Source organism: Pleurodeles waltl, chromosome 6 (assembly GCF_031143425.1).
Source record: "Pleurodeles waltl isolate 20211129_DDA chromosome 6, aPleWal1.hap1.20221129, whole genome shotgun sequence".
NCBI lineage: Eukaryota > Metazoa > Chordata > Amphibia > Caudata > Salamandridae > Pleurodeles > Pleurodeles waltl.
Window position 1 is genome coordinate 325,990,968 of NC_090445.1, and position 24,977 is coordinate 326,015,944.

Genomic DNA, 24,977 nt, shown 5'->3' on the forward strand with positions numbered 1-24,977 from the left:
TGATGGGAGAAGTGCTCATCATGAATTGTAGTGAGCACGTATACATCACGTCTATCTAGGAACTTGACTGCGAGCAGTTCGTTAGAACGCAATGCAGTACTCTGTGATTTCTGGAGCTTCTTGCAAACAAGCTCCCGCGGGAATCCTTTGCGGTTACAACGAACTGTACCGCAGGCCACAGTGCCAGCTTTGTAGAGCTCACTGAACAGCTCTACTCCTGTATAGAAATTGTCCACATAAAGGTTATAACCTTTGTGAAGAAGTGGCTGGACAAGTTCCCATACAATCTTACCTGTGACCCCTAACGTGGGAGGGCAACCTACAGGGTTTAGGGTAGAATCCTTCCCTGTATACACTCTCAGGCTGTACACATAGCCAGTAGAGCTCTCACACAGCATGTACAGCTTTATGCCATAGCGAGCTCTTTTGCTCGCAATGTACTGTCTGAAAAGCAGCCGTCCTTTGTACAGGATCAAGGACTCATCGACTGCTATATTCTTTCCAGGAGTATAGATCTCTGGAAACCTGGCAGACAAATGTTCCACGACAGGCCGAATTTTGAACAACCTGTCATGATCTGGATGGTCCCGGGGCAATGCAGCAGAATTGTCATTGAAATGCAGCATGCGCTGCAGTAGCAAAAAACAATCTCTGCTCATGTATGGTGCGAAGATGGGAGTTACCCAAACCGTGCGAGTCGTCCAGTAGGACTGCAAGGTGGGTTTCTGTACTAACCCCATTTTGAGGGTAAGGCCCAAAAATATCTTCAACTCCGCCAGCGAAGTGGGAGTCCACTGGCGTGCCCTAGAACGGGGCCCTAGGGTGCCTCAGCGCTCCCTCAGAAATTGGTCTGCACGCAAATTTGTTTGCTGCACAACTTTCTGAAGAAAGTCAACATCCAAAAACAGATAGATGTAGTCGACTGGCAAAAAGTTAGCTGTATCGACTTTACATCCAGCTTCACCAGTAAAAGGTGGAATTTGGGGCTGAACCAAACAGGGGGGCTGCCAAGAGAGCACTCGTTCTGTGCTTGCGGCAGCAAGCACGTGCTCTCTGGGTTCGGCTAACCCAATGTGGTCCCGCTGCCCAGAATGTGCTTGCGAAGGGACAGCACGGATGTCGTCATTGTCTCCTTCAGACTCACTGGAAGAGGTGTCGTCAGATGGGACTCCGCCGACTGAAAAATCACTCCCAGAATCTGCCCCATTGTCCTCTCCCTCAGATGCTGTCTCAGTGTCTGCTGTCTCAGTCTCTGAGCCTACATCAGAACTGTCCTCCATAACCCGAGCTAGGGCTTAATCAGCAGTCATCCAACGAGACGCCATCTCTGCAACTGGCTAAACTGTCCCTCTAAATTACTATCCTACGTAGAAGGCAGATAGTCACAAAATTGCTTGTTGGTATGTTTGTTGTGTACAACAGGAAATGTCGTCACCTTACCTTCGCTTCTTCTCCAATTCTGCAGATTCTCTGAAAACACTGAAAAAAACAAAAAAAGAATGTATTACTTCACCTTACCACACACCCTGTGCAACAGTCATTTTTGGTGCTCTGCCTCCCATTACCTCCTCTTCTAATTCCCTCAGTACTATCCAGCAAAACTGCCACTACAGAAAAGACATGCATGCATGCATATTGTGTGTGTGTGTATATATATATATATATATATATATATATATATATATATATATATTTATATGTTTAGAAACAAAGTGGTTGAAGGGTTGCTGGGCGGCACACTCCACTGCCGGTGCCCAGTGACAGGGAAGACCAATCTAGAAATTATCTAATGCCGAAAAATTTCACCGCACTCCATGAAGTACAAATAAACGTGTATTTTATTGCAGTCAATAACCACCAACGTGTTTCAACTCACCAAGGAGTCTTGATCACGGTCCTCGTGGAGTGCGGTGAAATTGTTCACCATTATAAAACAACACACACAAGAATAACAAGCATTTACAATGCAATGGGTCTCGCATCTGCTCGAGTTAGAGCTATTAGCGTTATAAACTCCTAACCCAACTTTTCTTGCCACATAAATTGATAATTTAAAGTTAAACTCTTTCACATAAGAGAGCCGATTCACAGCGCCATGGCCACCATGAGCATCATGTGAAGAGTTACACAAAAGGAAAAGAAGTTCGCTCGCAGTTAAACGTAACAGCAAAAGTGCAATTAGCCATGTACCAGGGGCGATGGCCAAGGCGGTAGCAAAACCTCCCCAAGGAGGGACAAAGGTAAATCATTTTCCAATGCCATCAAAGGAGTGGTAGTGATGGGCGTGAGGTGGGCGTTGTTAGAAGCCCAGATACACACCAACAAGTCAGAAAAGCAGCACATGGACGCTGCAATGCTTGTCCTGAAAAATATATATATATCTATCTATCTATATATATATATATATATATATATATCTATATATATATATATATATATATATATCTATATATCTATATAGATATATGTGTATACATATATACACATATATATGAGACTCATGTCACAAATCTTTTTCTTTTTATACATGTGTGCTTGCCCTCGGCAAAGCACACATGTATAAAAAAAAAAAATGGCCCCATTGATGGTCACCCTAAGGGCTGACCACCAACAATTTTTTGTTTTTTTTTGTTTTTACCCTGGGGGGGCGATCGGCCTCCCCAGGCAAAACTACGGTTTTTTTTTTTCTCCCCTGGGGTCGGCCCGTGTTCCAAGGGCCGACCCCGCCATTTTTTTTTTCTTTTTTTTTTTCCTTTTTTTTGTGGGGGGCGCGATCGCCCCCCAAAACAGTGTAAATAATTTAAATATTGCCGGGGGGGGCCTTTTACGAGGGGGCCGACCCCCCCAAAGAAGATCCCTGGTGCCTAGTGGCGTTTCCTGGCCGTGGATCTCAGCCGCGCTGCGATCCACGGCCAGGAAACGGTGCCAGGGAGGCATCGATGGAAAGGAGAGAGCCTCCCCTTTCCATCGATGCCTCCCTGGCATCTGGGGAGGCCGTTTTGGCCTTTTTTTCCCCACCGGAGAAGGAAAGAACGCTTACCTCCGTCTCTCCTTCTCCGGTGGGGAAAAAATGTGACGTCAGCGCGCCTCGCGGCGCTCTGACGTCATAAGGGGGCGGGAGGGGGGTGGGATGGAGACGCGGAAGCTCTTCCGCGTCTCCTACGGTGCAAAAAATAAATAAATAAATCCTCCGGTGCATTGCACCGGAGGATTTTTAACCCCCTCCCTGGTGTCGGCCACTGGACGCCCGCATTCAACGGGTTAAAGACATCGTAAGCTATTTGCTACATTTGCAAAAGTCAAAACTAGCTTTTTCATCCGTTAAGATGCATCTTACCGCAATCTCAGCTTACCTGCAAATTACCCACTCATCTTCACTGTTTAGGATCCCAGTCATAAAAGCCTTTATGGAGGGCCAAAAAGAATTATACCACCAAGAACACCACCAGTTCCTTCATGGAACCTCAATATTGTCTTAACACGACTCATGGGGCCACCGTTTGAGCCCATGCACTCATGTGAAATGCAATATTTAACATGGAAAGTTGCATTTCTAATTGCCATCACATCTCTAAGAAGAGTCAGTGAAATCCAAGCATTTACCATACAAGAACCATTTATTCAAATACACAAGCATAAAGTAGTTCTACGGACAAATCCTAAATTTTTACCAAAAGTCATATCACCGTTCCACTTGAATCAAACAGTAGAACTACCAGTGTTCTTCCCACAGCCAGACTCTGTAGCTGAGAGAGCACTACATACATTAGACATCAAAAGAGCGTTAATGTACTACATTGACAGAACGAAAACAAATTCGGAAAACAAAACAATTATTTGTTGCTTTCCAAAAACCTCATACAGGAAATCCAATTTCCAAACAAGGCATTGCTAGATGGACAGTTAAATGCATTCAAACCTGTTATCTTAAAGCAAAAAGAGAACTGCCTATTACACCTAGGGCACACTCAACTAGAAAGAAAGGTGCTACCATGGCCTTTCTAGGAAACATTCCAATGACTGAAATCTGTAAGGCAGCCACATGGTCTACGCCTCATACGTTTACCAAGCACTACTTTGTGGATGTGTTAACAGCACAACAGGCCACAGTAGGACAAGCAGTACTACGAACTTTGTTTCAAACAACTTCAACTCCTACAGGCTAAACCACCGCTTTTGGGGAGATAACTGCTTACTAGTCTATGCAAAGCATGTGTATCTGCAACTACACATGCCATTGAACGGAAAATGTCACTTACCCAGTGTACATCTGTTCGTGGCATGAGACGCTGCAGATTCACATGCGTCCACCCGCCTCCCCGGGAGCCTGTAGCCGTTTCGAAGTTGATCTTGAACATTTGTAAATTTGTAAATATAGCACTTTAAACTACATTATGTACATACATCTTTACTCCATTGCATGGGCACTATTACTATAATACACATCTCCTACCGCACCCTCTGCGGGGAAAACAATCTAAGATGGAGTCGACGCCCATGTGCAATGGAGCCGAAATATATATATTTTCGATGGCATGTGTAGCTGCAGATACACATGCTGTGCATTATCCTCCCATCTAGTGTTGGGCTCGGAGTGTTACAAGTTGTTTTTCTTCAAAGAAGTCTTTTCGAGTCACGAGACCGAGGGACTCCTCCCTTTCGGCTCCATTGCGCATGGGCGTCGACTTCATCTTAGATTGCTTTTTTTCCGCCATCGGGTTTGGCCGTGTTTCGTTCGGAAAAATTAGTTAACAGTCGGAAAATTTGACGGTATTGTTTGCGCTCGTTATCGGGTTAGTGATAGCACATAGACACCGAAGAAAAGAAGAGCTCCGCAGCCCTTCGGGGCTTCCACTCCTCGGCGGGGCCTGGTCGGCCCAACCGCATGCGCCTTCAAGGCTCATGGAACGGATCCCATTCCGCTTCTGCCCCAAATGCCACGCTAAATATCCTTATACAGACCAACATTTGGTCTGTAATCTGTGTTTGTCCCCCGAACACAAAGAGAATACGTGCGAGGCCTGTCGGGCATTTCGGTCGAAGAAGACGCTGCGGGACCGGAGAGCTCGAAGACTTCAAATGGCATCGACACCGGCCGGACAACCCGACGTCGAAGAAGAGGATACATTCTCCATTCCAGATTCGGACTCGGACGAGCCCGAGAGTGAGCAGCCGACGAGGCAACAAACCGTGAGTAAACCAGCCCCGGCAAAAACTCACTCGAAGATCATGAAAGCCAAGGGGACGCCACCGCCGACAGGCCATGGCTTTACCCGAAAGCACGGTGACCAAGCATCGGCACCGAAAAAGGCTTCACAGCAGCCGAAGACATCTGACTCCGGTCGAGATACCGGCTCTGAATATACTCTGCACCGAGATACCTGCTCCGACCAGATCCGGCACCGAGAAATTGGTACCCCGAAAGCCAAAAAGGTTTCTTCGGAGCCTAAAAAGACTACAGAAAAAGTTTTGGTGCCGAAACACCCAGCCTCGGAGCCGAAACAAAGCTCCTATATGGACGAACAGGGCCTTTCCTCACAATTACAAGGCCACAGGTTTGAACAAGAACTGGGGATGGGAGAGCCAGACCATACACAGAGGAGGCTCCAAATACAGAAGGACACGGGGAAAATAAGTACACTTCCCCCCATTAAGATGAAGCGGAAGCTCGCATTCCATGAGGCGGAAATGCAGCCAAAAGCAAAAGTGCCTAAAGAAAAAACACCACCACAGTTTTCTCCACAGTCATCGCCACCTGCCTCACCACATCTATCCCCAATAGCAACACCACCAATGGCGCAGTCACCAACGCACACAGGGATGAGCTAAGATGACCCAGATGCATGGGATCTGTACGATGCACCAGTCTCTGATAATAGTCCGGACTGCTACCTGGCAATGCCATCACCGCTAGAGGACAGTACTGCTTATATGCAGGTGGTTTCCAGGGCAGCTACTTTCCATAACATATCATTACATTCGGAACCTATAGAAGATGACTTTTTGTTCAATACCCTGTCATCAACACATAGCCAATACCAAAGCTTGCCAATGTTACCAGGCATGTTAAAACACGCCAAACAGGTGTTTCAAGACCCAGTCAAGAGCAGAGCCAGAACACCTACGGTGGAAAAGAAATATAAACCTTCCCCTACGGACCCTGTATACATTACGCAACAGCTGACTCCTGATTCAGTGGTAGTGGGAGCAGCCCGGAAAAGAGCAAAATCACAAACTTCTGGGGACGCACCACCACCCGACAAAAAGTCTGAAATTCAATGCTGCAGGCAAAAGGGTGGCAGCACAAGCAGCCAATCAATGGCGAATTGCCAATTCGCAGGCCCTATTGGCAAGATACGACAGGGCACATTGGGACGAAATGCAACATTTCATTGAACACCTTCCCAAAGAGTTCATGAAGCGTGCCCAACAGGTTGTAGAGGAGGGCCACACCATCTCCAACAATCAAATAAGGTTGGCTATGGATGCAGCAGACACAGCGGCCAGAACAGTAAACATGACGGTCACCATTCGGAGACACGCGTGGCTACGTACCTCCGGATTTAAGCCAGAGATCCAGCAGGCTGTGCTAAATATGCCATTCAACGGATAACAATTGTTTGGACTGGAAGTGGATACAGCAATTGACAAACTAAAGAAAGACACTGACACGGCCAAAGCCATGGGCGCGCTCTACTCCCCACAGAGCAGAGGCACTTTTAGGAAGCCACACTTTAGAGGGGGGTTTCGGGCGCAAAGCACAGAACCCTCTACCTCACAGGCCAGACCCACATACCAGGGCCAATACCAAAGAGGAGGCTTCAGGGGACAATATAGGGGTGGACAGTTCCCTAAAACAAGAGGGAAATTCCAAAGCCCAAAAAACCCACAAACTAAACAGTGACTCCAACTTCACAAACCCCCAACACACAACACCAGTGAGGGGGAGACTCACAGATTATTACCAAAATTGGAAAGACATAACTACCGACTTGTGGGTCCTAGCCATTATCCAACATGGTTATTGCATAGAATTCCTACAAATACCACCAAAGGTGCCTCCAAGAGCACACAACATGTCCAAACAACACTTAGATCTGTTGCAACTAGAAGTCCAAGCGTTGTTACTAGTACCCAATCATCAAAAAGGAACAGATGTTTACTCCCTGTATTTCATAATTCCAAAAAAGGACAAAACACTGAGACCCATATTAGACCTCAGAACACTAAATCTTTCTCCAGCATTGGATCTTTCATAGATTCACATGCTTGAATCATCCCCGTCGTCGAGGTGGGAGCCTCACGGTAAACTTAAATATATAAAAAGCAGTAAGTCAGTAAAAATAAAACCAGTAGGCCCAAGTAGGCCTCATAAGGTATTTTACAGTCTATCCACTTTGTTTTGTGAAAAGACCCAAACTTGAGTATCAACCAATCAGGATTCAGCCCCTCCCAAACACTCCCAACAGAGGCTGAATTCCCTCAGATTTTCTACCGCACGTCGTGTGAAGGGAGTCTCCCTGAGCTCTGCTCAGTTTTTTTCCTATTTTCTGACTGAAGATTGTTTTTTCTCTCAGGAAACTAGTACAACTTTACTATGTCTGAAAAGGCAAAGAAGGGTCTGTTCAGAGACTGTGACAACTGTGGGAAGAAGAGACTACATATTGATGACCCCCACAAGAAGTATATTTACTGCCTTCATCCAGACCATAAGGTGAGAGACTGCAAAATCTGTCGCACCTTTAGTCAAAAAACCCTCAAAGACCGAGAGGGTAGACTTCTCTTATGGCTGCAAAAACAGAAAGCCTTAGAGCATCCTTCATCAGACAGCGAAGAGTCACCACAAACTTCTCGCCCTCAGAAAAGAACAGGTGAGAGAGATAGAGGTGCGGATGAACCACCAAGAAAAATGCACAAAAAGACTAAACAAGTCTTAACTGAAGAGGCAGTTAAACATGGACCAAAAAAGGTTCATTCAGAACCTACTACGCCGTTACACCGGAAAAGCACCTCAAAGAAACCATCCCTGTCTCTGTCACCACAAAAAGAGTCAGAAAAACTCTTTTTGGTGAAAAAACAACCGTCGACGACCGCCCCGTCGACGACAGTGTCGACGGTAACAGCGACCACGGTATCGTCGACGTTCACAACACCATCCTCACCGATGATTATGACGTCGTCGCCTTTGTCATCGACGACGATTATTACTGCAAAAATCTTCAAAAGAGCTTCGTCGGCAACCACATCGTCGACAGCGGAGGCCTCCTGGGTTCACAAATCATCCAGGGCACTCCCATCTACGCAAACTACGTCGGCGAAGCGACCGTCGTCGCTAAAATACCCGTCGACGAAGGGACCGTCGACTAAGGAAAAGACGCAGTCATGGACGGAAGTGTCGACGAGAGACCCGTCGACGAGAGACCCGTCGACGACAGTACAGTTGACGACAGTACCGTCGACGAGGGAGCCGTCGACGAGGGAGCCGTCGACGAGGGAACCGTTGACGATGGATCCGACGATCACCACAGCATTAACAGTTTACAAACCTTTGGACATTTCACCAGCTCATTCCTCATACCATCATGAGGACTCCACCAGATTCTTACCCCTTTCCCTTATTAATATAGGGGACAAGCCATCTGACATTTTGCCGATGCATACATCACCAAGTAAGGTGCTGCCATACCCACCGCAACATCTTTTAGACGATGAGGATGATGACGTTCAAGGAATGTTTGGGGCAGCTAGTAGCCCGTCCCAACTAAATGTCAAATGTCAAGAGTTTGATGAAGAAGAGGATCAACATTACCAGCATAGTTATGCTTCAACATCTTATCCACAGGCAAACCAACCATCGCCTCTAGCTATGCCTAGCACATTAGTGACAGATTTACAACATATGTTGAAGGACTACTATAAAAGGTTCCCACCGTCAACTCAGTCCACGCCACCTAGACCTCAGAGTTACCAGCAAGCTCAAACTACTAATGTTTCCGAAACGCCACAGGCTAGTAGACCTGTAACTAGCCAAGCTCCGGAAGCTTACCTCTCGTCGGACGACGAAAGGGAAGAGGGCGAGCTAGCAGATTCAGCGGCTAGTGAATGGGACGACTATCTCGTTCCCACACCATCTCCACCTCCAGCAGCTCCAGTGGATTCTCCTCCAGAAGACATAGGAGGTTTCCATAATATCATAGAGAGAGCGGCGAAACGTTTTGGCCTGGAAATTGTTTCCCATGAAACTGAGTGTTTTTTGTATGACTTTAAAGAGCCATCAAAGAGATCTGTAAGAGCCATACCTATTGTGGATTTCTTATGGCAGGAGGGTTTGAAGGCAATGAAAAACCCGGCAACAGTGCCTTCACAAATGCCAAGGCTAGAGAAAAAATACAAGGCCCCAGATGATTCTCCGGCCTGTTTAGTCTCACAACCGAAACCTGACTCGGTTATATCACAGGCGGCTCAACGACGATCCAAAAACCCCTCTACACCTATTGCGTCTCCCCCAGACAAAGAGGGAAGGAGACTAGACAATATCGGTAAGAAATTCTCCTCGGTTGCTGCAGTAACGGTCAAGGCGGCAAATTCCCTCGCCATCCTGGGAAGATACGATCGGCAGATGTGGGCAGACATGTCCGTTTTTGTAGATTCACTGCCAGAAGATCTCAAAGTGGAGGCTAAAAAGGTCTTGCAGGAGGGAGAAAGGGTTTCCGCAGAGATAATAGACAGTGCAATAGATATTTCCCTCACTGGCTTTCGACAATTAGCTGGAGCAGCAGTCCTGCGCAGACAAGGGTGGCTTAAAGCTACTTCATTCAGACCAGAAGTCCAGACTCGTGTTCTCGACATGCCCTTCGATGGAGAGAGTTTGTTTGGCAAACATGTCGATGATATGCTGCAGGCTATCAAGACGGATACCGATACGGCAAAATCCCTAGGTACCCTGCAATATAAAAAACTACCTTTTCGTGGAGCAAGGGGTAGAGGTAATTACTCCTTTCGAGGTGGATACCAACAATACAGGTCACAATATACATCTTCCTCCACAGGACCAGGACATCAGCACCATCAACAACAGCAGCATTATCGATTACCACCAGCCGCAGCTTACAAACATCCGGCTAGAGGAAGAGGAGCTGCCCGAGCAAGAGATACAGGCAGAAAGCAATGACCAGCGGATAATCTCAACACCTCCCCAATCAATATTGAAGGTCGGAGGTCGCATCAATTCTTATTTCCCCAAGTGGAAGGCTATAACATCGGACAGATGGGTACTAGATGTGGTGACCAGAGGTCATACTCTGGAATTTATCCAAACACCACCGAGTGTCCCTCCATCGGGTACACCGCCTCTGAGGTTGAGCCAACTTCTCAGGGAAGTAAGGATAATGCTAACAAAAGGAGCAATAGAACCAGTCCCTTTATCTCAAAGGAACAAGGGATTCTATTCCCGGTTTTTCCTTCTCAAGAAACCCTCAGGAGACTGGCGCCCCATCCTGGACTTGAGAACACTAAACAAGTTTCTAAAGAAACAATCGTTCAGGATGGTAACTTTGCAGGATGTCCTGCGTCTCTTAAACACGGGCGATTGGATTGCATCCCTAGACCTCCAGGATGCTTATTTTCATATCCCCATATATCGCAACCATCGCAAATTTTTAAGGTTCAGGGTAGGAAGTATGCACCTCCAATTCCGGGTTCTACCATTCGGTCTCAAATCAGCCCCCAGAATCTTCACAAAAATGCTAGCTCCAGTAGCAGCACATCTTCGCCAGGCAGGTATCCAGGTCTTCCCTTACCTGGACGACTGGCTTATAAAGGCACCCTCAAAATTCCAAGTAACAAATCATATTTCCTATTGCCTTCATTTGTTACACAGCCTGGGGTTTGTAGTCAACTACCAGAAATCTCAGATATACCCCAAACAAGAATTGAGTTTCTTGGGAGCAATTTTGGACACAGTACGCAGCAAAGCGTACCCATCACACGAGAGGAAACAAAAGTTAACCTCGTTGGCAGACAACCTATCCAGAAAAAAGTTCGTTTCAGTCCGCATCTACAAATCATTGCTCGGAATGATATCATCGTGCATTCCGCTAGTCCCAGATTGCAGGCTCCATATGCGACCCCTGCAAGAGCAATTGGACATACAATGGACACAGGTCCTCGGCTCCTTCGAAGACAAGATTCGCATAACGCCTCTAATGAAGAACACTATGAGGTGGTGGGCGACTCCAACCAATTTCTCAAAAGGGCTGTCTTTTCTTCTTCAAACACCAAGTTACATAGTAACAACGGATGCCTCTCTTGAAGGATGGGGTGCACATTGCCAGGACCTGCAAATCAGCGGAATCTGGAATCAGCAAGAGAGCCAGCTCCACATCAATTATCTAGAACTCAAAGCAATACACTTAGCTCTAAAAGCTTTCTTGCCAAAGATACAATGTTCAAGCGTCTTAATCCGGACGGACAACATGACCAGCATGTTTTATCTAAACAAGCAAGGAGGCACAAGGTCTCTACAACTCTCGCAGCTAGCCCAACAAATTTGGACATGGGCCATCAAACACAATATTTCACTAAAAGCGGAGCATGTGCCAGGACAGATCAATGTTCTAGCAGACACCTTGAGCAGGACAGTAATTCCTTATCACGAGTGGGAGCTAGACCAGAAAACTCTCAATGGCCTGTTTCTATTATGGGGCAAACCAAACTTAGACCTATTTGCCACTCTCGAGAACAAGAAATGCCAGTTCTACGCAAGTTGGCTTCCCCAAAAAGATTCGTGGGGGAATGCGTTTTCGATGAGATGGTCAGGAGTTTATGCCTACGCTTTTCCTCCGATCCCGCTCATTCCGAGAGTCATCAGGAAAATGAAGACGGAGGGGTGTCGACTTCTACTCATAGCTCCCAGATGGCCCAGACAAATATGGTATACGGAGCTCCTCATGCTCTCCGAACGACCACATCTACCACTCAGACAGAGTCCGACTCTTTTAACGATGCACCAGGGACAAGTCACACACCCACATCCGTCGTCTCTTCATTTGTCGGCTTGGCTCCTGAACACAATGAATACTTAAATCTCAAAATCTCCCCAGAGTGTAGAGACATCTTAGCAAAAGCTAGAGCTGACACTACCAACAAAACCTATAGACTTAAATGGAAACGGTTTTGTGTTTGGTGTGCAGCGGAAAATATACATCCTTTATCTTCTACTCCGGAACAGATACTTCCATATCTCCTGCTCCTGGCAAAATCAGGACTTGCATATTCTTCCATACGGGTACATCTGGCAGCAATCTCCAGATACCGCAGATCACCAGATAGACTCTCTTTGTGTTCCACAAGAATTGTCAAACAATTTATGAAGGGCCTTTTTCGGGTCTTCCCGCCAATTAGGAAACCCCCGCCTCTATGGTCATTGAATGTTGTGTTGATGCAACTCATGAAAGCTCCTTTTGAGCCGATCCACAAAGCTGACCTAAAATTCCTCGCATGGAAAACAGCGTTACTGTTAGCTCTTACTTCGGCAAAAAGAGTCAGTGACATTCAGGCTTTCACCATCAAACAGCCGTTCCTCCAGTTTACAAACTCAGGTGTCATCCTGCGGACAAATCCTAAATTCATTCCGAAAGTTCCCTCAACATTTCATTTAAATGAACCAGTCATCTTAAAAACCTTTTTTCCAAATCCGCAAACAGTGGCGGAAAAAACATTACATTCTCTCGATATTAAAAGATGTTTAAAGTTTTATCTACAGAAAACTCAGGCCATCCGCCAGTCGAATCAATTATTTGTAGCATTCGGCGGAACAAAGAAGGGACACGCGGTGTCCAAACAGACTTTGGCAAGATGGATTGGCCTGGCGATTCAATTCTGCCATTCAAAAGCAGGAAAGCCGCTCCACACCAAGGTGAGAGCCCACTCTACAAGATCGGTAGCCACTTCAGCGGCACTCTTTGCAGGTGTACCACTACATAGCATCTGTAGAGCAGCAACATGGTCCAGCCAACACACATTTACAAGACATTACTGTCTAGAGGAGACAAACCAGGTCGATACAGCAGTGGGACAAGCAGTGCTGAGGCATCTATTTCGTTAAGGTGAGCCTCTTACACATCCCACCACCACACTCGAGGTATGGTCATTAATGGTTCATTTTCTTCTACTGTTTAACGTGTCGTATTCTCCATAATAATAGCATAAACTGTGTCAGGATTTCTTACCACACACATTTTATTGCTTTTATATTCGTATGTTTGTGAATATAAATATAATTATATGTAAGTGCATATTTAAAACTGAACTAATGTGAATCACATCACGTATAGAATTACGATGGAATTACAGTCAATGTAATTCAGTAAGTAAGAAAACATTACTGCTCGTTACTCGGATTCAAGCATGTGAATCTATGAAAGATCCAATGCTGGAGAAGAAAATTAGTTACTTACCTGTAACTGCAGTTCTCCAGTATTGGTATCTTTCATAGATTCACATGCGACCCACCCTCCTCCCCTCAGAGGCTCCCCTATTATACAGATATTAAACTTCACACCCCTAATAGAAAATCTGAGGGAATTCAGCCTCTGTTGGGAGTGTTTGGGAGGGGCTGAATCCTGATTGGTTGATACTCAAGTTTGGGTCTTTTCACAAAACAAAGTGGATAGACTGTAAAATACCTTATGAGGCCTACTTGGGCCTACTGGTTTTATTTTTACTGACTTACTGCTTTTTATATATTTAAGTTTACCGTGAGGCTCCCACCTCGACGACGGGGATGATTCAAGCATGTGAATCTATGAAAGATACCAATACTGGAGAACTGCAGTTACAGGTAAGTAACTAATTTTCTTACATCAAATCAGATCACTTTCACATGGTGACACTTCAAGACGTGATTCCCTTGCTCAAACAACAGGACTACATGTCAGCATTAGATCTCAAAGATGCTTACTTCCACTTACCCATACATCCTTCCCACAGAAAATAGGTTTGTAATCCAAGGCGTGCATTACCAATTCAAAGTGTTACCGTTCGGATAACAACAGCACCAAGGGTATTCACAAAATGCCTTGCGATAGTAGCTGCTCATATCAGGAGGCAGCACATGCACGTATTCCCTTACTTGGTCATCATAGAAACCCTTCACAAGCTAGGGTTCTCTATAAACTATCAAAAATCACATCTACAACCGTGTCAAATACAACAATACTTAGGAGCAACAATCAACACACAAAAAGGGATTGCCACTCCAAGTCAACAAAGGGTACAAGCATTCCAAAATGTAATACTAAACATGCACCCAAACCAACACTATCAAGTAAGGTTTGTGATGAAACTTCTAGGCATGATGTCTTCATGCATAGCCATTGTCCCAAACGCAAGACTACACATGCGGCCCTTACAACAGTGCCTAGCAAAACAATGGACACAAGCACAGGGTCAACTTCAAGATCTAGTGTTGATAGACCGCCAAACACACTCCTCGCTTCAATGGTGGAATCCTATAAAATTAAACCAAGGGCCGCCATTCCAAGACCCCTGTGCCTCAATACGTGATCACAACAGATGCTTCCATGGTAGGGTGGGGAGCACACCTCAACCAACACAGCATACAGGGACAATGGGACGCTCAACAAAGTCAACTTCACATAAATCATCTAGAACTTCTAGCAGTATTTCTAGCATTGAAAACATTTCAACCGTTAATAGCCCACAAACACATTCTTGTCAAAACAGACAACATGACAACAATGTATTACCTAAACAAACAGGGAGGGACACACTCTACACAGCTGTGACTCTTAGCACAGAAGATTTGGCATTGGGCGATTCACAATCACATTCGCCTAATAGCACAATACACCACAGGAATTCAAAACCAGTTAGCCGACAATCTCAGTCGAGATCACCAACAAACCCACGAATGGGAAATTCACCTCCAGATACTACAAACTTACTTTCAAAGCTGGGGAACACCACAAATTTACCTATTCGCAACAAAAGAAAACACAAAATGCCAAAACTTCGCGTCCAGGTATCTGCACCCTCACTCCAAGGGCAATGCGTTATGGATGAGTTGGTCAGGGATATTTGCTTAAGCTTTTCCCCCTCTCCCACTCCTTCTGCATCTAGTAAACAAATTGAGTCAAAACAAACTCAAACTAATACTAATAGCACCAACTTGGGCTCGCCAGCCATGGTACACAACACGACTAGATCTATCAGTAGTACCTCATATCAAACTACCAAACAGACCAGATCTGTTAACTCAAAACAAACAACAGATCAGACACCCGAATCCAGCATCGCTCAATCTAGTAATCTGGCTCCTGAAATCTTAGAATTTGGACATCTAGGCCTTACACAAGAATGTATGGAGGTCATTAAACAAGCAAGAAAACCTACCACAAGACATTGTTACACAAATAAATGGAAAAGATTTGTTTATTACTGCCATAATAATCAAATTCAGCCACTACATGCGTCCGCAAAAAACATTGTAAGTTACCTATTACACTTACAAAAATCAAATCTAGCTTTTTCGTCCATTAAAATACATCTCACAGCAATATCTGCCTATCTGCAGATTACACATTCAACATCACTCTTTAGAATCCCAGTCATCAAAGCGTTTATGGAGGGTCTAAAGAGAATCATACCCCCAAGAACACCACCAGTTCCCTCATGGAACCTCAATATTGTACTAACACGACTCATGGGTCCACCATTGAACCCATGCACTCTTGTGAAATGCAGTACTTAACCTGGAAAGTAGCCTTCCTAATAGCTATCACATCTCTTAGAAGAGTAAGTGAAATACAAGTATTTACTATACAAGAACCCTTTATACAAATACATAAACATAAAGTGGTTCTACGCACAAATCCAAACTTTTTACCAAAAGTTATATCACCGTTCCACCTAAACCAAACAGTGGAACTCCCAGTCTTTTTCCCACAGCCAGACTCAGTAGCCGAAAGAGCCTTGCATACATTAGACATTAAAAGAGCACTAATGTATTACATTGATAGAACTAAACAATTTTGCAAGACAAAACAATTGTTTGTAGCCTTCCAAAAACCTCATGCAGGAAATCCAATATCCAAACAAGGCATTGCCAGATGGATAGTGAAATGTATTCAAGCCTACTATAATAAAGCAAAGAGAGAACTGCCTATTACCCCAAAGGCACACTCTACTAGAAAGAAAGGTGCCACAATGGCCTTTTTAGGAAATATACCTATGACAGAAATATGTAAGGCAGCCACATGGTCTACGCCTCATACATTCACAAAACACTACTGTGTAGATGTGTTAACACAACAAGCCACAGTAGGACAGGCAGCATTACGAACATTATCTCAAACAACTTCAACTCCTACAGGCTAAGGCACCGCTTTTGGAGAGTAACTGCTTATTAGTCTATGCACAGCATGTGTATCTGCAGCGACACATGCCATCGAACGGAAAATGTCACTTACCCAGTGTACATCTGTTCGTGGCATGAGACGCTGCAGATTCACATGCGCCCTCCCCGGGAGCCTGTAGCCGGTTTAAGTTGATGAAAACTATATATTATATGTTGATAAAACTTGTACATTTGTAAATATATATCACTTTTAATCACATTATGTACATACATAGTTACTCCATTGCATGGGCACCTTTACTATATACACAACTCCTACCTCATCCTCTGCGGGGAAAAACAATTTAAGATGGAGTCGACGCCCATGCGCAATGGAGCCAAAAGGGAGGAGTCCCTCGGTCTTGTGACTCGAAAAGACTTCTTAGAAGAAAAACAACTTGTAACGCTCCGAGCCCAACACTAGATGGCAGGATAATGCACAGCATGTGAATCTGCAGCGTCTCATGCCACGAACAGATGTACACTGGGTAAGTGATATTTTCCATATATATATATATATAATCTATCTCTGAAAAATTATTTGGCCACGACTTAAAATTTTGTGAAATCAGATCACCTGAAGACGGATCTATACAGGAAGAAGTTATTTTTAAATAATGAGTATAACCTGCTGGGCTTCATCTTCTATTTGATTTTGGAATGCAAAAGCGGGCAGACCACTGCACAGTAGTGTGACATTTTTATCTGCCTGAAGTTTTGTGGCACCTACTGCTGTTTCCTGCAGTGCCATCAACAGGCGTTCAGAGTGGCAGTATAGAAGAAAGCACACTGCTTAGTACAATATTACTGTCTGGAAGAGGTAGTGTAAAAAGATGCAGCGTTTGGCCAAGCAGTGATGTTGTTTTCATTGGGGTGAGCCTTGCTTTAATTTCCCTCATTGTCTAATTTCACTCTCAATGTTATGTGCTGCTGGTTACTCTGATTCAAGCATGTGAATCTGTGAAATGTCAAATACTGCAGAAGAAAAATGGTACACACCTGAAAAGACAGTTTCTCCAGTATTAGTTGCTTTCATAGATTCATGTTACGCACTCTCCTCCTTGCCTGAGGCTCATCTAAGGTTATTAGTCCTGCACAGAAAGTTCCTGAAATCCAAAGGATGGTGGCTTCTCAAGGTGTGGTCTTCAATCTCATTGTCTCTGAATGGTTGTGACTAGGCTTCTCAAGATACTTTGTTACAGGTACCACCAGGCTATGTTTCTTTTCCTTCACAACTTTATATTATGTTTTGAAGTAAAAAAGACACATATTTTAGCTTAGACATGTCTGAAAAGATATCGTCAGTAATAGTCAACACCATAAAAGCACAGGTCTATTACACATGCGCTGTTGACTCCTCTTCTGCCCTCCAAATATGTAAAAAATGTATAGGGATGTGCGAGCGACTAGTCCTATTGCTCAACAGGTGCCATCTCACGCTCAGCTTCGGAAGAAGCCATATCACAAACACCTGATGCCATCAAGGTTTTGGACATAGTCAGCTGTATCCCTCCTGCATTCTGTGATCTTTTCATGCAAGTGGTAAAAGGGCGCCATATTGCATCAAATTTTGAGACTGTGTCATGAACAATGGTAGTTAGTTTTTCCATGGCATAAATAGACTACATTTTCCCCCACCACATGTTGTGCGAAGGTGCCTGGAATTGTTTCCACATCTGGGCCACCCTCAAACGTGTGGCTAGAAGGAGGTGAGACACGGCTGCCCACGAGGTATAGGCGGTCTTCACCTGGGTCCCCTAGAAGTATCAGTAACGGGTAGCTGGGCAATGAAACATTGGTAATGGAGTGTATCTTGAAGAGGACTTTGTCCCAAAATACCTTCCTACTGTAGAGGTCAAGTCCAATCTCCTGCCAGAGGTGCTTCAGCCAGGGGCTTCCACATCCGAACCCCTTTTGCCGTTCACTGAAGCCCTCACCTATGTCCTTTTTGATACTTTGTCCAAACCCAACACAGGGGCTCCTGTGAATAGGACTATCGCACGCCACCTTCTGCCTGCACCAAACTACGCTAAATTCCTCTCCCAACACCCCATGCATGAGGGTCTTGTCATCCAGGCTTCCTCTTCTTCAGGCGCATTCCTTTCCGCACCTACCGGTTAGGGAATCAAAAAGGCTGGAACAATTTGGGAAGAAGTTGTTTTCTTCCTCCAGTCTTGCACTGCGGTCTGTGAACACCACGTGCCTTTTGGGCCGCTATACCCACTCTTAGTGGGATACGGTTGCGCAAGTCCTGCGCAGATACCAGAGGAGGCCCGTGCTATAGTCTCCGAAGTTGTCAACGATGGAAGAGATGCAGCGAAGTTCACAGTCCATTGTGGGGTGGACACGACCGACTCTCTGGGCAGATCGGTTGCTATGATGGTGTCCGTGAGACGCCAAGCCTGGTTCCATAGTTCTGGTTTTTCTGGGGATGTCCAGCAGTCCCTCATGGTCATGCCCTTTGATGGCTCTCGTCTCTTTGGAGACAAAGCGGACTTGGTCTTGGAGAGATTCAAGTATTCCAGGGATACGACTCCGTCCCATGGTATTTTCTCTGCCCTTCTGCCCCTCACCCCCGTAGTCCACTTTTGGCCACAGAAAGGGCTCCCTGTTGCGTCCTCCGCCCAGCCACACTTGCCATCCATGCTGTCCAGCCGATGCATGGCTGGGGACGCAGAATCCCGTGTGGGACAGGAAACCAGAGGTCTGCCCGGTCCACCTCTGCCCCGTTGCAGCCTCCAAATCCTCCTATTCCGTCCCCTCGCTCCCATCCAGTTGGCGGCAGGATTCACCATCACCTTCCCCACTGGGAATCCATCACTATGGACAGGTGGGTTTTGCTTTCGAATCTGCTCCACCAGCCATGCCTCCATCCCTCAGCCACCTCCCAGAGGATCATTTGGCACTTCTCTGCCTGGGAGTCGCAGCTTTCTTTGACAAGGGAGCTATAGAGAAGGTCCCTGTGCCCGAAGTAGGTCGTGGTTGTTATTCCCTCTACTTTCTGGTGCCGAAAAGGACAAGGGCTTGAGTCCTATCCTAGACCTTCGGAACCTAAACTACTGCCTCAAGGCGGAGAAATTAAAAATGCTCACCCTGGCTCAGGCTGTGTCTGCCGTGGACCCAGGAGACTGGATGGTAGCTTTGGACTTGCATGACTCTTATTTCCACATTCCCATCCTGCCTGCCCACAGATGTTACCTACGATTCGTGGTAGGTCACAAACACTTTCAGTTTACTGTGCTCCCCTTCAGCTTTACCAGCGCCCCTCGGGTGTTCACGAAAGTGATGGCAGTGGTTGCAGCTCATCTCCGCAAGTTAGGGGTATTAGTCTTCCCCTACCTCAATGACTGGTTGTTGAAGGCGGACTCACCACAGAAAGTCGTTTCCCACCTTCTGACTACGGCGAACCTCCTGCACACGCTGAGGTTCACTATAAACATGCCAAAGTCACACCTGACTCCCTCTCAGATGCTCCCCTTCATCGGAGCTGTTCTGGACGCAGTGCAGTTTAGGGATTATCCTCCCGAAGAGCGAGTCTAAGATATTCTGGCTATGATTCCGATCTTTCAGCCTCCGTCTTGGATTTCGGTGAGACTGACCCTGAGGCTGCTAGGCCTCATGGCCTCCTGCTAGTGACACATGCCAGATGTCATATGCGGGCTCTGCAGTGGGACTTGAAGTTCCAGTGGGCGCAGCATCAGGGGATTCTCTCCGACATGGTCCAGATCTCGGAGGGGACTGCGAAAGACCTGCAGTGGTGGCTTTCGAATCCGCATTGGGTCCACAGCTGATCCCTCTCCCTTCGCCAACCAGCTCTATCTATAGTGACATAAGCGTCACTTTTGGGTTGTGGCGGCCAGATGGGGAGAGGCTGAGATCAGAGGCCTCTGGTCTCCGGTGGAGTCTGGGCTTCATATCAGTGTTCTGGAGCTTCGGGCGATCAGGCTTGTGTTGAAAGCATTTCTTCCCTCTCTCAAAGGGAAAGTAGTGCAGGTGTTCACGGACAATACTACTGCCAGGTGGTACTGCAACAAACAGGGCGGAGTAGGGTCCTGGACACTTTGTCATGAGGCACTACTCCTCTGGACATGGCTGGAACATCAGGGCATTACCCTGGTGGTTCAATATCTGGTGGGTTCTCTCAACGCCAGAGCGGACAAACTCATCCGTCGATCCCGAATGGCGTCTCCATCGTAAGTGGTGCAAGGTCTCTTTCAGCAGTGGGGAGAGCCTTGGTTAGATCAGTTCGCCTCTGCAGAGAACGCGCAATGTCAGCTGTTTTGCGTGTTGGCGTTTCCAAGGCGGCACTCGCTCAGAGACGCTTTTTGTTTCGAGTGGAACTCTGGCCTCCTTTCCGCCTATACCACTTCTGCCCAGAGTTCTCAAGAAGATCAGGAACGACCGGGCTCAAGTCATCTTAGTGGCTCTGGACTGGGCAAGGAGAGTCTGGTATCCAGAGCTATTGAGCATGTCCATCGATCCTCCACTCAGGCTGCCTCTTCGGGTGGATCTTCTGTCGCAGCAACAGGGGACAGTTCTCCACCCGAACCTGTCCAACCTCTGCCTTCATGTGTGGAGATTGAGCGGCAACAGTTGACAACTTTTGATCTTGCACCCGAAGTCTGCGATGTTATCTTGGCAGCCAGGCGTCCCTCTACCAAAACTGTATATGCCTGTCATTGGAATAAATTTGTGGCATCGTGCACCAACAAATTTGTTGATCCCCTCTCTGCCCCTGTATCCGAGGTTCTTTTGTTCATTCTTTCTTTGACCCAGCAGGGCTCTGCTTTGGGCACCCTTAAAGGGTATTTATCTGCCATTTCGGCCTTCCTTAGGTTACCTGATCAGCTCTCACCTTTTAAATCTCCTATTGTGAGTAGATTCCTAAAAGGCTTCACACATTTTTTTCCTCCCACTCCATTTATCATGCCTCAGTGGGACCTCAATCGTACCCTTACTTATTTAATGTGTACTCCATTTGAGGCGATGCACAATTGTCCCTTATGGCTCCTCACCTTCAAAACTGTCTTTCTTGTTGCCATCACCTCTGCTCGCAGAGTGATTGAGCTTCAAGCCCTTTCGTCCAAACCTCCATACTTGCCTGTGCACCCTGACAAAGTGGTGTTGGGCACTAAGGCTTCCTTCCAAAGGTGGTTAAACCTTTTCATGTAAGCCAGGCCATCACCCTACCTACTTTCTACACCCCCCCACCCCACATCCTTCTCATGAGGAGGAGAGACTCCACTGTTTGGATCCAAAAAGAGCGTTGGCGTTCTACCTTAATCGTACCAAAGATTTCTGGGTGGACAATCAACTGTTTGTCGGGTATGTGGGTGCGAAAAAAGGGAAGGTGGTGCAAAAACGTACCCTCTCTCGATGGGTACTTCTTTGCATCAAGAAGCAACCCCCTGAGGGCCTGCGTGCTCATTCCACCAGAGCAGCTGCTGCTTCCACTGCCTTAGCACGCGGAGTTCCTGTCCTGGATATCTGGCAGGCAGCTACGTGGGCGTCCCTGCACACATTTGCTAAACACTACTGCCTGGACAGTCAGGTCCATCGGGACGGCTATTTTGGTCGTTTGGTCCTGCAGGACTTCCAAGTATGATCTTGGTTTGCAGCCCACCACTGAGGATGGCATTGCTTGGGTATCTATTCTTTGTTAAGGAATATGTAACTAAAATTCTCCATCAGATGTCCAAGTTATTTACCTTCGGTAATAAAATATCTGGTAGAGACATATTCTAATTGCAGATTCCTTACCGACCCACCCATCTTCCCCACTTGAGAACTGATTTCTAGGGACAGGGATTCCCCCTTCAGATTCTTAGTTTTGGCGCACCAATGTTCTTAGCGTCCCTGTGCTTTGGCGTGTAAAGTTGTTAAAAGAAACTGACGTCTCTGCATGAAGGCGGCATCTACGTACTACTCCTGACGTCATCACAGTGACTATAAATCTAAGGTAAGGAATCTGCAACTAGAATGTCTCTACAGATATTTCGTTACCGAAGGTAAGTAACTTGCACTTCACAATAAGATTGTGGTCTTCCAGTCAACATAACCACCATGTATTACATCCAGGAACAAGAGAGATTACAGACTTTCCCCAGCTCTCCAAGATGACTGTTTGCCACTGGGCGATAAGTCATTCCCCTGGTGTAATATCTCCTAAGGATGTGTGATGACTTTCCAGACCTGCTCAGCAGGATGCATTAAAAGAAACACAAATGGGAGCTGCCCACCCTAATACTGCAACAGTAGTTCCACTGGTGTGGGACCGTGGCAGTTGAGCTTTTTGCCACTCAAGAGCCAAAAATGCCACAGCATTGGTTCCAGGTTCACAACAACCGATCATGTATGTAGTATGGAAAATGTAGCAGGCACTTCTTAAGTTCATTGACTGATTGCACCCACCTAGGCGAGGAAAATCTGGTCCTTGCTACTGTGCCTGTACATTTCCAAGAAAAACTACCTCTGCACAGACCTAGTCACACAGCATCATAGTTGGCTACTACACCCCAATCTCAGGGCACTGACGTTTGCAACTTTACATCTGAAATCTCAAAGTTGGGAACCTTCACTCCCAGAAGGGTGCAGTGTCTTTCTTAAGGAGGGTCATAAGACCATTGTGATATTTGAAATAATTTGTTCACTCCTTTGCCAGACTTGGCAAAGCAGCCCGTATGGACTTTTGTGCATGCCACTGTCCGATGTTTGCTATATCAACAAAAGCAGAGCTAGCATACTCGCCAGTTAAGGTTAGTTTGGCCACTGTGGCAGTTTAGCTGCGAAATAGACAACACCAGTCTGTATTCAAGATATCTGTTGATAAAGCGTTTATAGAATGTCTTAGGAGTCATTCTCCCCTGAACAGCCTCATTCTCCTTATAGGACAGTAACATTATTAACTGGTTCATGGGGCCACCTTTTGAACTATTACACTTTATTCGTTTACTGCAGTTTGTCGTGGAAAGTGGCCTTTTCATCCTAGTCTCACTGCATTATGGAGAGTTAGTGAATTACAAGTCCCAACAGTGGAGGTGCCATTCATTCAGGGACAAAATGATTGTGTCGGCCTTAGGTTTTTTTTTTTTCTATGTAAGGTCACGTTCCTGGTTCTTGATAAACAAAGCCATTGAGTTAACATTTTTTTACTCCCAACCTCTGTCGATTGGATTAAGCGTTTTACAGACTTTTAAATGTTAAAAGGACCCTCAAGTACTACATTGACTGTACTAAATGCACCACAACACGCTGTTCTGATTCGTACCACTGCACCTACTTGCACTCACCTGTATGTTGTGAGCACATTCTAAGGTGGAGTCTATGTCCTGCAAAACTAGGCATTTCCGAAAGGGATCATGAGCCACCTCTAAGCTAAAACCTGTACTTCAAAAGAAGAAAAACCTGCAGCATCCATGTCCAACATTAGGTGGCAGGAGCCTGGAAATAACAAGATCTACCGCACTATAAGCTGCAAACCAGTTGTTACAGGTAATTAATTCCTATTCTTACTTAATATAGTAACTATTGTATCTTAACTCTTGTATCTCTCAAGCAAGCAAATGCTCCCTTTTCCATCCTGGCTGTAGCATTTGTCCACTCAGACCTAGTGCGGCAGACTGACATTATAAATAATTATTTGAAGGTGATGGACCTGGAGGTTAGTTGTGGCCATCCATTCTCGGACATCCTAGCTCGGTGTTCTAAATAATATTGCATCTGCTCCATGGTACTAACCAATGTATTTGGATATTTTATGCGTAAAACTGAAGGGGCACCAGAATGTGGAGTGCATGAGCTCCTGCAGTGAGTAACGTTTCATTTGCTTGCTTTTCTCCCCTTCATTCTCTATTGTGGCCTAAGATTGAACCCTCTCATGCGAGTCTTCATGTTACCTCCATTGATGCTTTATGTATCTGCCTTTTCCACATCAGGTTGGTCTTTTGGTTCTAAGCACAGCCTTGGATTCCTGCACCAAAGCATTCCAGCCACACTTCCGGGACTTGTTGCAGCTATTCCACCATACTCTGGAAGACACAGAGAATAAACTTGTTCTCTTCTACACTATCCAAGCCATAACAGTCATGGCACAGTACATGGGCAAGGACGAAATGGTGAGACTTTACATTTTTTCATCCACGCTTACCCCCTTCTCTACTTCGATGACCATTTCTCACCAGAAATACTTCTATAATTGACGTGTTTTTAAAAAAAATTATTAAATACATTTGCTCCTCTTTTGGGTTGGAATAATATTGTATGTACAGGTTAACTGATAATTGGCTTCTATCCATTGGGAAACCTAATTCCAAGCCGTATTTTCCTCTTGGTAAACAGCCTCTTAGTGTGACTGTCTTGTTTCCATAAAGATAACCCCAAACTGCACTGCTGAACTTTACAATTGCCATCATCCTGTTCATGAAATAATTAAACAGATGCTGAACATAGTAATTGCAGTCTTGTTGTGTTCATTACAGACAGCAGCTTTAAAAACCTCATGGCTCTGGTCTTGTTTTTATTCTTGAACCCAACAAGCAGACCTTAAAAAACAAAGTGAATT

At 45.7% G+C, this 24,977-nt stretch overlaps 1 protein-coding gene across 1 annotated transcript in view; it reads left to right on the plus strand.

Annotated features, from left to right (window-relative positions):
- The window catches only part of IPO4 (importin 4), a 1,872,953-nt gene that overhangs the window by 292,906 nt on the left and 1,555,070 nt on the right, over positions 1-24,977 (plus strand). Inside the window, exon 6 of the mRNA XM_069238173.1 lies at positions 24,352-24,531. Within this exon, the coding sequence (XP_069094274.1) occupies positions 24,352-24,531 (180 nt within the window). The remainder of the gene's footprint in view (positions 1-24,351; positions 24,532-24,977) is intronic.